The following is a 10504-nucleotide window of genomic DNA, read 5'->3' as shown; positions in this document are numbered from 1 at the left end:
GAATTATCTGTATCCGGATCCGTACTCGGAGTGGGTGGGGCCTAACCCGGAAGGGGGCAGATTTAACCCGGAAGTGGGTCGGGTTGTCTTGAAATGTGCGGGGCTTTAACCGGTATGTTATTTAAGCATGCAATTGATATGGGTTGATCAGAAATTGTTATATTTATTGCTGATTAGAAAACTATTTACAGGACAGCATCAGCATTGATCTTCGATCAGTGGTGTTGTCATGGTAACAAACGAACTATATACAGTATAACAAGTTTTGCAACAATAAATACAACAATGTGGTTGTAATTATTAAGTAAAATGTAATGACCAAGAGTTTTCATACTCAATAATATAACTTTCTTTTTTAACTTTTAATTTTTCTATGATCAGTGTGATCATTTATTGTTTTTTGGTTCTTTTTTATTTTCACACCAGGTATGTGTGAGTGTGTGTGTCTGTGAGTGAGTAAGAGATACAGAGAGAGAGAGAGAAACAAAGAGAGAGAGAGGGGGGCGGGGGGTTGGAATGTGTTTGTGTGGGTATCTTAATTTGTAATATTATTTATTTATACCGGAGCTGCAGCTCAGCAAGAAAGTTTCAGACACTCAAAAAAACTGGTTAGAGCCTGCAGGCAGTATAAAAAAAAACAAAAAAAAACTGACTGCAGAGATGCAACGCGAGTCGCATTCTACCAAGCACTACTGTATGTCTGAACAAACCCCACGTTACCAGAAGTCTCCTGGTTACTAGGTACTAGTTCAAACCAAAGTATAAAACAAACCTGAAGTTGAAGAAACCCTAAATGTTAACGGGAAAGCGGCCCTGAGGAGAGAGCTGTTCACTTCTCCCTGTTCTGTGTGCGAGTGAGTGGAGCGGCACACAGCAACAGAAGGAATCTGTGTGTGTGTAGGGAGGGGCGCTGGGACTAGCCTATCACAGAATAGTGTAGGGGAGGGCGCTGTGACTAGCACTGGGACTAGCCTATCACAGAACGGAGACACAGTCAATGGAGACTTTCATTGAATCCGAGTACAGATATTGACTCACATTACTCGTATAATACTTGTACTCGGCAAAAGTGCTTTATCCGTGCCGGATACTTGTTTTAGCCGAGTACTCGGCTCATCCCTACCAATGACAAATGCAAATGTTAAATTAAAGTAATAAAACGTCTCTCAATCCAATGTCATGACATTCATGCCTGTACTCACCGAGGTCTTTGCCAAAGCCGGACTGTTTGAAGCCTCCGAAAGGTGAAGCCACATCGGTCTTATTGTAGGTGTTGATGAATACTGTTCCAGCCTCCAGCCGCTCGCTCACGTACATGGCCTTGTTGATGTCACGGGTGAACACGCCCGACGCCAGGCCGTACTCGGTGTTGTTGGCTCTCTGCAGCACGCCGTCCACATCGCTGCGGTTTTCCAGAGGTACAGAGGACACCGGTTAGTGACTTTAAACCGCACTGCTGCAACTCCAGCAAGATGCTTTATTTTATGACTCACCCATCTTTAAATTTGGACACCACCATGACGGGGCCGAAGGACTCCTCCTTGGCGATGTACATGTGGTCCTCCACATCAGTGAAGACAGTGGGCTGCATGAAAAACCCTGAACAAAAATAACCATATTGGTGTTTAGCTAATGCTAACAATGATGCTAAAGCTTCTACAGAGAAGACCAAAAACAAGACGAAATGGCAAATGCTGAACTGAGAAACTGACAGTCAATCCACAGATGTAATGTATAAATTATCATTTTTATAATAAGCCTTTTCATGTATCTGAGTAAAGTCTAGGGTTGGGTATGAACCTATAGAAAGATTAATAAAGATTAATATACAGTATATATATATATATATATATATATATATATATATATATATATGTCCTGCTGTTGTACTCCTCTCCAGTGAAATACAGTCACACCGTTGATCTGTCAGCATTTTACAGTAGGCTAACGTTACCTGCTGCCAAGTGTAGTGTAAACTAGCGTCACATTCAGCAATGTTTCCTCTAACGTATAGACCCTTTTTCACACAAGTCCAAATCCCCATTTCAGCATCTCAAAAAGGCAACAAATTGCAACCATTTCTTGCCATACTTGACTAACAGTAATATGGATAGTGTTTATGTTAGAGCCCCTGAAATGTGGCATAACATCAATCACATAATGTATTTTTTTCACCAGGAAATATTGAAACGTTCATATGTATGTACTAGGGATGATCCGAGTACCCGGCTGAAACGAGTATCCGGTACGGATAAAGCACTTTTGCCGAGTACAAGTATTATACGAGTAATACGAGTCAATATCCGTGCTCGGATTGGATAAAACTCCTCAACTGGCCGCGCAGCGTTCTGTGATAGTCACAGCGCCCCCCCCCCCCCCTCCCGCATACAAACACGCTCGGCTCTATCACACACACACACAGAACACGGAGAAATTCTCTCTCTCTCTCTCTCTCTCTCTGCCAATCGGGTCTGCGGATCTGTTCCGTTAACGTTTAGGGTTTCTTCAGCTTCAGTTTTGTTTTTAACTTTGGTTTGTAGTTCTTACATAGTAACCAGTAGATTTCTGGTGACCGTGGGGTTTGTAGTACTTACATAGTAACCAGTAGATTTCTGGTGAACGTGGGGTTTGTAGTCCTTACATAGTAACCAGTAGATTTCTGGTGAACGTGGGTTTCAGACATACTGCTTGGTTTAAATGCAACTCGTGTTACGTCTCTGCCATCGGAGAATTTTTTTTTTTAACTGTCAGCTGCACCCCCCCCCCCCCCTCTTTCACACACACACACACACACACACACACACACACACACACACACACACACACACACACACACACACACACACACACACACACACACAGTGTGGAAATAAAAAAAGAAAAAGGAACTAAAAACAAAACAAAAAAATCACTCTGATCATAAAAAAATTAAAAGTTAAAAAAGACAGTTGTATTGAGTATGAAAACTCTTGTTCATTACATTTTACTTCATAATTGCAACCGCATGTGTTGTATTCATTGTTGCAAAACGTTCTGTTTGTTTGTTACCATGACAACACCATTGATGTGATGCTCAATGCTGTCATGTAAATAGTTTTCAAATCAGCGATAAATATAACAATTTCTGATCAACCAATATCAATTGCATGCTTAAAATAAAATACTTGTTAAAGCCCCACCCATTTCAAGACAACACAACCCACTTCCGGGTTAAATCTGACCACTTCCGGGTTAGGCCCCGCCCAGTCCGAGTACGGCTACGGATACAGATAATTCATGTGGTAAACAGATACAGATACAGATACAGATAATGCTGTACTCGCTCATCCCTAGAATGTACTTTGGGGGACTGCCTAGGGCCTGAAAAACACCCATTTTGTAATCCCTCCCGCCTTTTCAATGGCCATTAATGACAAAATAGGACATCTCTGTGTGCCTTTTAATAATTTGGATTGGTTGCACAATGTTCTGTCTGTAACCCGTCCATGGCTCTAGGTCATATGTCTGATGATGTTGAACACTAATATAACTTCCCACCTAAAAAAAAAAAAAAAAAAAATACTGCCAAAATGTTTTACAGAAATGAAGCATAGCGGAAATTCTGACAGGTCTCGGAGTCAAGCTCAAAGCTGACATTTCCTAAGCCAGCACACCAGCTGATGGCTCAGCTGATTCCCTCGTTTGATTGGATTTCCAAATAGAGCAAACTAAACTGCTTTTCCCAGCCTACCTTGCTGAATCTCTGCTAGCGCTTGCAACCCAACTCCACCACGGCTCCTCCTTTGAAATTTATATTGATGTAGTCTGACTTACTCAATGTCGTGTCACTGTTGTTGATGCTGCTCTGTTCTGGGGATCCTACACTGCTGATCTCCCCGCTTAAGGCTTTCCACGTATGGACATGGTCGTGAGGGCAGGCCCCAGAATAGAGCCATACCACCAAATACAAACTGCAGACGAATTAATCTATTTCGACCAAGTGGTCCTGAGTGAACTTATTTTTTGGGTCTCAAATAGCATCTAGGTAATGTTTGAACAAAATCTAAAATGTAAACAAAAAAACTGAAATCTTGAAAGACTTCTGAATAACTTCAATCAACACTCTCTCTCCCTAAATCTATTCAGCTGTACTCAACCACGGGAACCTGAGTTCCTTTCCGGCAGTCAGGTCCTACGTTCGGTCTCCGGGTTCCCTCTTTATCATCACCAGCGTCAAGGCTCCATCGGAGGGGATATGTTTGGCTTCTGAACCCCTTTAAAATATTTTGAATGATGGAGTCTAATCCCCCAAAGACTTTACATTTCATATTAAGCTTATGTACAATACATCTTTGCATATCTGCAATAAGGTCTCTCCTGATTGAGCTACTATCTTGAACTATCTTGTAAAATACACCAATAAAAACAGTTTGCAAAAAAATAAAAATAAAGTCTAGTGTGCTTTCTGTATCCTGTGTGTTCATGTGACCTGACTGGACTGAAAATAGTCCCAGTAGCTACAGACATGGTGCAGCTGGTGGTCAGGTGTAGTAGCCGTTCTGCCCAGGGAGGCTCAGTGTGTTTTCTACCTGGCCTGTCCACTTGTTTGCCTCCGTACACCAGCGTGGCTCCCTCCTTCAGTCCGACCTCACAGTACTCCAGCAGCTTGTCCATGTGGGCTTTGTGATTCTGTGGGCCGTGGTCCGTGGAGCGATCCAGTGGGTCTCCAATCTTCATCTTCTTCAGCTCTTCCACCTTAGAGGAAAGGGTGGCGAAGAAACACAACGCTGTGTGTAAAGGTCCTTGCACACCTTCCGCTTTTTCACACGTTAAAAAATAAATACGACCTCACCTTGAGTCAATCATGTTTATACGCTGCCTCGGAAATTTTGTTGTGTGCAATTACCTGCATTCTTTCGCATCACAAGCATTTTGACACTTCAGAGATCAATAGGTTTGTGGAAATTGGTTGTCTTCTTTAGGGCTACTGTATTGCTAGCAAACTGAGCCGCTGACATTCTGAAGTAAACTTTGAATTTGCTCCTTGTTCTCTGTGCAATCTCAGGATTGGATGGAACCAATACTTTCTTTTTCTTTTTCTCTTATTAAAAAGAGAGAGGACTAAATCATCCTCACTGCTTGAAGACTGCGTTTTGTAAAAATGTTTACAAAACATTACGGATTAATTAATACGCATCGGACTCAGTGTGCAAGGTTTCTGTGCGTGACCAATTTTTAGGTCCACAGATGATGATTTTGGACTCAGTGTGATAGGACCCTTTTGATGCCGTGTTCTGTTTCTTTTGCTCAAACTGACACAAGCAAATTGCATTGTAGCAAGTGTAAGAGCCCGTCATAAAAGACTATTTTAATGTACAGTACAGTATGTACTTTATTTTTCTGGAGGAGGGCTGTGTCAGGGTTTTGGCCGACTCACCACTCGGCTGATGAACTCATCATGAATGGACTCCTCCACAAACAGACGCCCAGCAGCGATGCAGTTCTCCCCCTTGTTGAAATACACAGAGCTCATGCCCTGTGGAGCATCAGACACACAGACACAGAATCAAGAGCATGCCATTTGATCCACAGTTTGGCACTGAGCGGACAAGACATTGAAAACTAAATACATGCAAACAAAGAATTAACTCTAAAACTTTAGCTGTTAACCCCCCTACAGCATTTATAAGCAGTATATTAGGGCTGCACGGTATGAGGAAACGCAAATGTCGCAATAACGACATAACAACTTGATATAACTCAGTATTCTGCTAAAATACAACAAACTGCTTGTTGAATTTAAAACCTAGGGAAATAAATCATTTACAACACTCTTTTATGGAACATATTGAACATCGAATTGAACATAAAAGGCAGCACTTAAAAAAAAATAATGGCAGTTAAAATTTCAAGTGCAGTGTTCTACTGATGTTTTCTTTCAACTAACACAAAGACATCTCTGAGTCTACTGCACCAGTTGATATCGCAATGGCGATAAAAATCTATATTTTTGCAGTCCTACATTATACAGACAATTAGTATTTTTTTCTTCACATTTCTAACACAAAGCAGCTCACAACAATCATGAAACTTAGGTTTGACAACCACTTCAAACAGCCAATGAAAATGATGCACTTTACTTTATATTCCTTTGTCTTGCACTATCAAGCTGACTAGACATATGGAATAGAGCTTTCTAAAGATATCTAAATGTATTAAATGAAGGTACACATATTTGTTTTTAAATAATAATCAAACAAAATGTGTTCTTATTAAGGAATGTTTGATCATGACCAACAAATACTTGGAGGAGTAGATTTTATTTTCTTCTTTGGATTAATCAATAAGTCTATAAAATGTCAGAACATAGTGAAAAATGACAATCAGAATGTCCCTGAAGCCAAGGTGAGGTCATCAAAGTGGTTCTTCTGTTTGAAAAACTCTCCTGAACCCAAACACGTTCAATTTCAATCATATAATACAGAGTAAAGAAAAATGGAATCCTCACAATCGCGTGACTGGAACCACAAATTAACCGTCAATTGAAAATGTACCCATTGATTAATCGCTTCATCACTAACATGGTGTATAGGTTAACAGGCCCTGTTCCCTCTCCCTCTGTGAGTGTTGCTCTCTCACCATGCGAACGGCCTTGTCCATGTCACAGTCACTGAAGATGATGAGAGGCGATTTCCCTCCCAGCTCCAGAGAAACCTTCTTCAGGTTACTGAGCGCACAGCTGCAACGAGAGATCACAAATAATCAGGACATGAAATCTCCCCTGGCCAGAGGTGGAAAGTAACGGAATACATTTACTCACCTTACTGCATTGAGTAGTTTTGTTGTGTAATTTTTTTAATACAAAAAAATTGTTTAAAATGTAGTATTGTATTTTTGCTACATTACAAATCCCATCCCTTATTTTGACAAATAAAAACCGAAAGGAAGAAAAGTATTCGCGCCCGGAACCTTTACAGTGACCAATCAGCATCTAGGCTGCCTAGCAGGCGCCAAGTCTTTCTGTAGGAGCATGAGAACGGGATGGAGGTGGATTGGGCGACAGTGGTTCACAGACTGTTTCAATATATATCTATATATCTATATTGTTTCTGTTTAGAGTATGTATATATTGTGTATATATTAGTGTGTATATTTCTGTTTTGGTTGATATGTATGTGTAAGCACAGTGTGAGTAACGATGCTCCAAAGACAAATTCCTCGTATGTGTCCTCATACCTGGCGAATAAAGCTGATTCTGATTCTGATTCTGATAAGAAATGCAAGCTGAAACACGGAATTCTGCTGGCCAAAAAAATCCTCAGCCACATTTGAAAGATTGTTTTTCATTTAATTTCAAGAGGGACAATGCCAGATGTGCCTGCCAAAGGTGACTGAACTGGCATTCAGCATTCAATAACTCCACAAGTATTTGTGCATTGGTGCTTCAAACAAAGTTTTAATTACTAATAGCAAATTGACAATATGTCATGGCTGACATGTGTTATGTTGTGATTACATGGGTATACATTTGTATAGATGTTTATACATTTGTATTAGAAACAAAATAGTTTTGGATTTATGACCCCTTTTCCTACTTTCACTACATGAGAAAGATCCCCGATCGTTTTACAGTAGTTGTTTTTTTAATGTTACTAAATAACTTTTACTTTAAGTACATTTTAAATGAACTTCTTATTACCTTCAGTTGAGTAAGGTTTTAGATTAGGGTTTTAGATAGTACTTGAGTACTATTTTATCAGTATATTGGAATTTTTACTTGAGTACAATATTTTAGTACTTTTTCCACTTCTGCACCTGGCAGCCAAGTCAACAAAGCCAGGAGTGTGTCAGGTCATACCTCTTCATGATCTGTTTGCCGATAGGCGTGGAGCCAGTGAAGCCCAGCTTGCGGATGTCTGGGTGGTCACACAGCCGCTGTCCCACCATTCCACCTGGAGGAGAGAACGGGATTAGCAAGGTGCATTTTGGATCTATAAGAACACTTAAACCAGGGGTCAGAAGTATCAAAGTGGCAGCAATGATTCTCTAACGCTGCTGCTGTGCTTCCTTTTCTGTCTCTGTCAATGTGATGTGTCACAAAAACAGAACACAGTTTAAAGGATGTATGAGGCTGATGGTACTGTAGATTTTTCCTATTGCCAACCCAACCTATAAAAAGACTAAAACCAATCATCTGTCAAAACTACCTGACTGCTCCTCGACGCAAACCTCTTCCAAGCTGCGGCCCTTTGCTGTATGTCATTCCCTACCCCCCCTCCCCTTTCATGTCTTTATCTGTCCTGTAAAAATAAAGGTCTAACAATGCCCCAATTTTTGTTTTTACAGTAATCAGCATTTTCATTGGAGTTTTCATTATTAAAACAAACAGGAGAAATGAGTGCATTTGTTGGGGATTAGAATAAGTTATTGATCCCTCAGGGAAATTGTTCAGTTGCAAGTGTATAAAGTAACATAGCTACAGTGCAAGAAATAAAAAGTTGTAACTGATTAAGTTGTATTTGTGGTAGTGTGTGTGGGATTGAGTAAAAATGAACTACAGTGTGTGTTCTTGGTAATAAGGGAACGTGTCCCCCAGTGCAACAGTGTGGCTCAATGATGTCTTTTAACCGTTTTTGGACAACAATGGAGCTCTATGGGACAGAGGAAGACGATATATTAGGCTTTGACAGACAAAACTTGTGAGTAGATGCATTCACTGTTGCTTTTGATCTCTTCGTGAAAGTTGTTGACAATAAAAAAAAAAAAATCTCCTTAAAAATGTGCGCTGTATAATCTTTGGAAAATAGCAGATCTTGTATTCAACACCTGCATGCGTTTCAGGGCATGTACTGTATGTTTGTGCAATGGTTCCCAATCTCTACGTCAGAAACACACGCGGAGGTTAGGGGATGATTACAAGACAAAGAGACAAAAATTAATCTACAGGAAAAGATTTTGTTTCTTGTAAAATACTGAGAAACGCACAGGCTGTCAATTATCCTGGAAATGTGCTTCCGTTGATCCAGACTACTCTTAGATTGAGCTGTTCACAAATTAGAGATAGATAACGTTTGACAAGGGGTTGCAAGTAGACTCTATTGTGTATTAACAACCTGGCAACCTGCGTTGGTTACCACTGGCCTAGTGTATGAGCAATCCGATTTTATTTGCACAGTTGACTTATGATTTCTGAATCATGCTTTCTTGACTGCAAAGCAATGTGGATCCTGTATTTGTGTTCATTACCTGAGCCTGGCAAAATGTTTATGACTCCTTTTGGAATGCCAGCTTTCGCTGACAGCTCAGCAAACTTCAGTGCTGTCAACGGAGTGACCTGTAATTATTAAAGTTAATGTAAGAAACACAAAGTCCTCTGACACTAGATCCATTTAACCAAAACGGTTCATTTTAGTACGATATGTGAGTTAACCAGAGTGTGTGTGTGGTGTGCTCACCTGCGCGGGTTTAAGAACGAGCGTGTTCCCTGCTGCGAGGCAGGCAGCACTCTTCCACGCCAGCATCATGAGAGGATAGTTCCATGGGATGATGATGGCACACACACTGCCACAGAAAAAACACACACACAGCTTTTCACTCGATAACACACAATATAGTCCAGTGATATAGATATATCTATATATATATCTATGTATCTATATATATAGATATATATATATAGATAGATATATATATATTTAGTAAATCCAGAGCTTTACCCCAGAGGTTCTCTCTTAGTGAAGGTCAGATTTCGATTGGGCCTGGCTTGGTTGATGGGGATGGTCTTGCCCTACAACAAAGACATGTCATGTTCCACTGGTTTTATAATCACTGTCCAACGCTTATAAAACTGGTGTGAGCGTGCCTGAAGGTTAACCTACGTGGATCTTGTCACACCAGCCGGCAAAGTATCGGAAGGTCTGGATGGACATGCCTACGTGTGTCTTGAGGGCCAGTGTGTACACAGCTCCCGAGTCCATGGACTCAATGGTGGCCAGCTCCTCCTGGTGTTCCTCCATCAGGTCTGCGAGCCTTGAGGGAGGAGGAGGGGGAGTGAGTGGTTGCTCTTTATAAAATGTCAGATAAGAATTACAACACCACAATCTGACTGGTTTTTGGATCCCCCCCCAGATACAATACAGTAAAAATGCACATTTTAGAGGGGCCTTTTGTTGTGGCCAGCATAAGCCAGACCTGTGGACTAATCATGCCGTCAAATCAGCATCTCACCTGTGTTGTTGATGGATTATCTCGGCAAAGGAGAAGTGCTCACTAACACAGATTTAGATAGATTTGTTAACCATATTTGAGAGAAATTAGGCCTTTTGTTTAAATAGAAAAAGTCTTTGATCTTTAAGTTTAACTCATGAAAAATGAAGGCAAAAACAAAAGTGTTGTGTTTATAATTTTGTTCAGTATGTACAGTATATATCTATTAGTACTGTATTGGTCAGTTAATGGCATTTTAATGGCGTCAGTTTTGGCCTAGCAAACTTTTCACATGCTGTTGCAACAACTAGTAACATTA

The 10504-nt window shown here is 40.5% G+C and overlaps 1 protein-coding gene and 1 long non-coding RNA gene across 2 annotated transcripts in view; one reads left to right on the top strand and one right to left on the bottom strand.

Annotated features, from left to right (window-relative positions):
• Positions 1-10504, bottom strand: part of aldh1l2 (aldehyde dehydrogenase 1 family, member L2) — a 37151-nt gene that overhangs the window by 2646 nt on the left and 24001 nt on the right. Inside the window, exons 13-22 of the mRNA XM_032505300.1 lie at positions 9858-10008; positions 9696-9766; positions 9435-9540; positions 9226-9313; positions 7838-7931; positions 6619-6718; positions 5417-5515; positions 4569-4734; positions 1494-1599; positions 1203-1402 (exon numbers count right to left, since the gene is read on the bottom strand). Coding sequence (XP_032361191.1) covers positions 1203-1402; positions 1494-1599; positions 4569-4734; positions 5417-5515; positions 6619-6718; positions 7838-7931; positions 9226-9313; positions 9435-9540; positions 9696-9766; positions 9858-10008 — 1181 coding nt within the window. The remainder of the gene's footprint in view (positions 1-1202; positions 1403-1493; positions 1600-4568; positions 4735-5416; positions 5516-6618; positions 6719-7837; positions 7932-9225; positions 9314-9434; positions 9541-9695; positions 9767-9857; positions 10009-10504) is intronic.
• The window catches only part of LOC116673152 (uncharacterized), a 21317-nt gene continuing 15846 nt past the window's right edge, over positions 5034-10504 (top strand). Inside the window, exon 1 of the long non-coding RNA XR_004327769.1 lies at positions 5034-5134. This is a non-coding gene — a long non-coding RNA (uncharacterized LOC116673152). The remainder of the gene's footprint in view (positions 5135-10504) is intronic.

This window comes from Etheostoma spectabile, chromosome 23 (assembly GCF_008692095.1).
Source record: "Etheostoma spectabile isolate EspeVRDwgs_2016 chromosome 23, UIUC_Espe_1.0, whole genome shotgun sequence".
Classification (NCBI taxonomy): Eukaryota; Metazoa; Chordata; class Actinopteri; order Perciformes; family Percidae; genus Etheostoma; species Etheostoma spectabile.
Note: the sequence above shows the minus strand (reverse complement) of the source record. Positions and strands in the feature narration are given on the sequence as shown.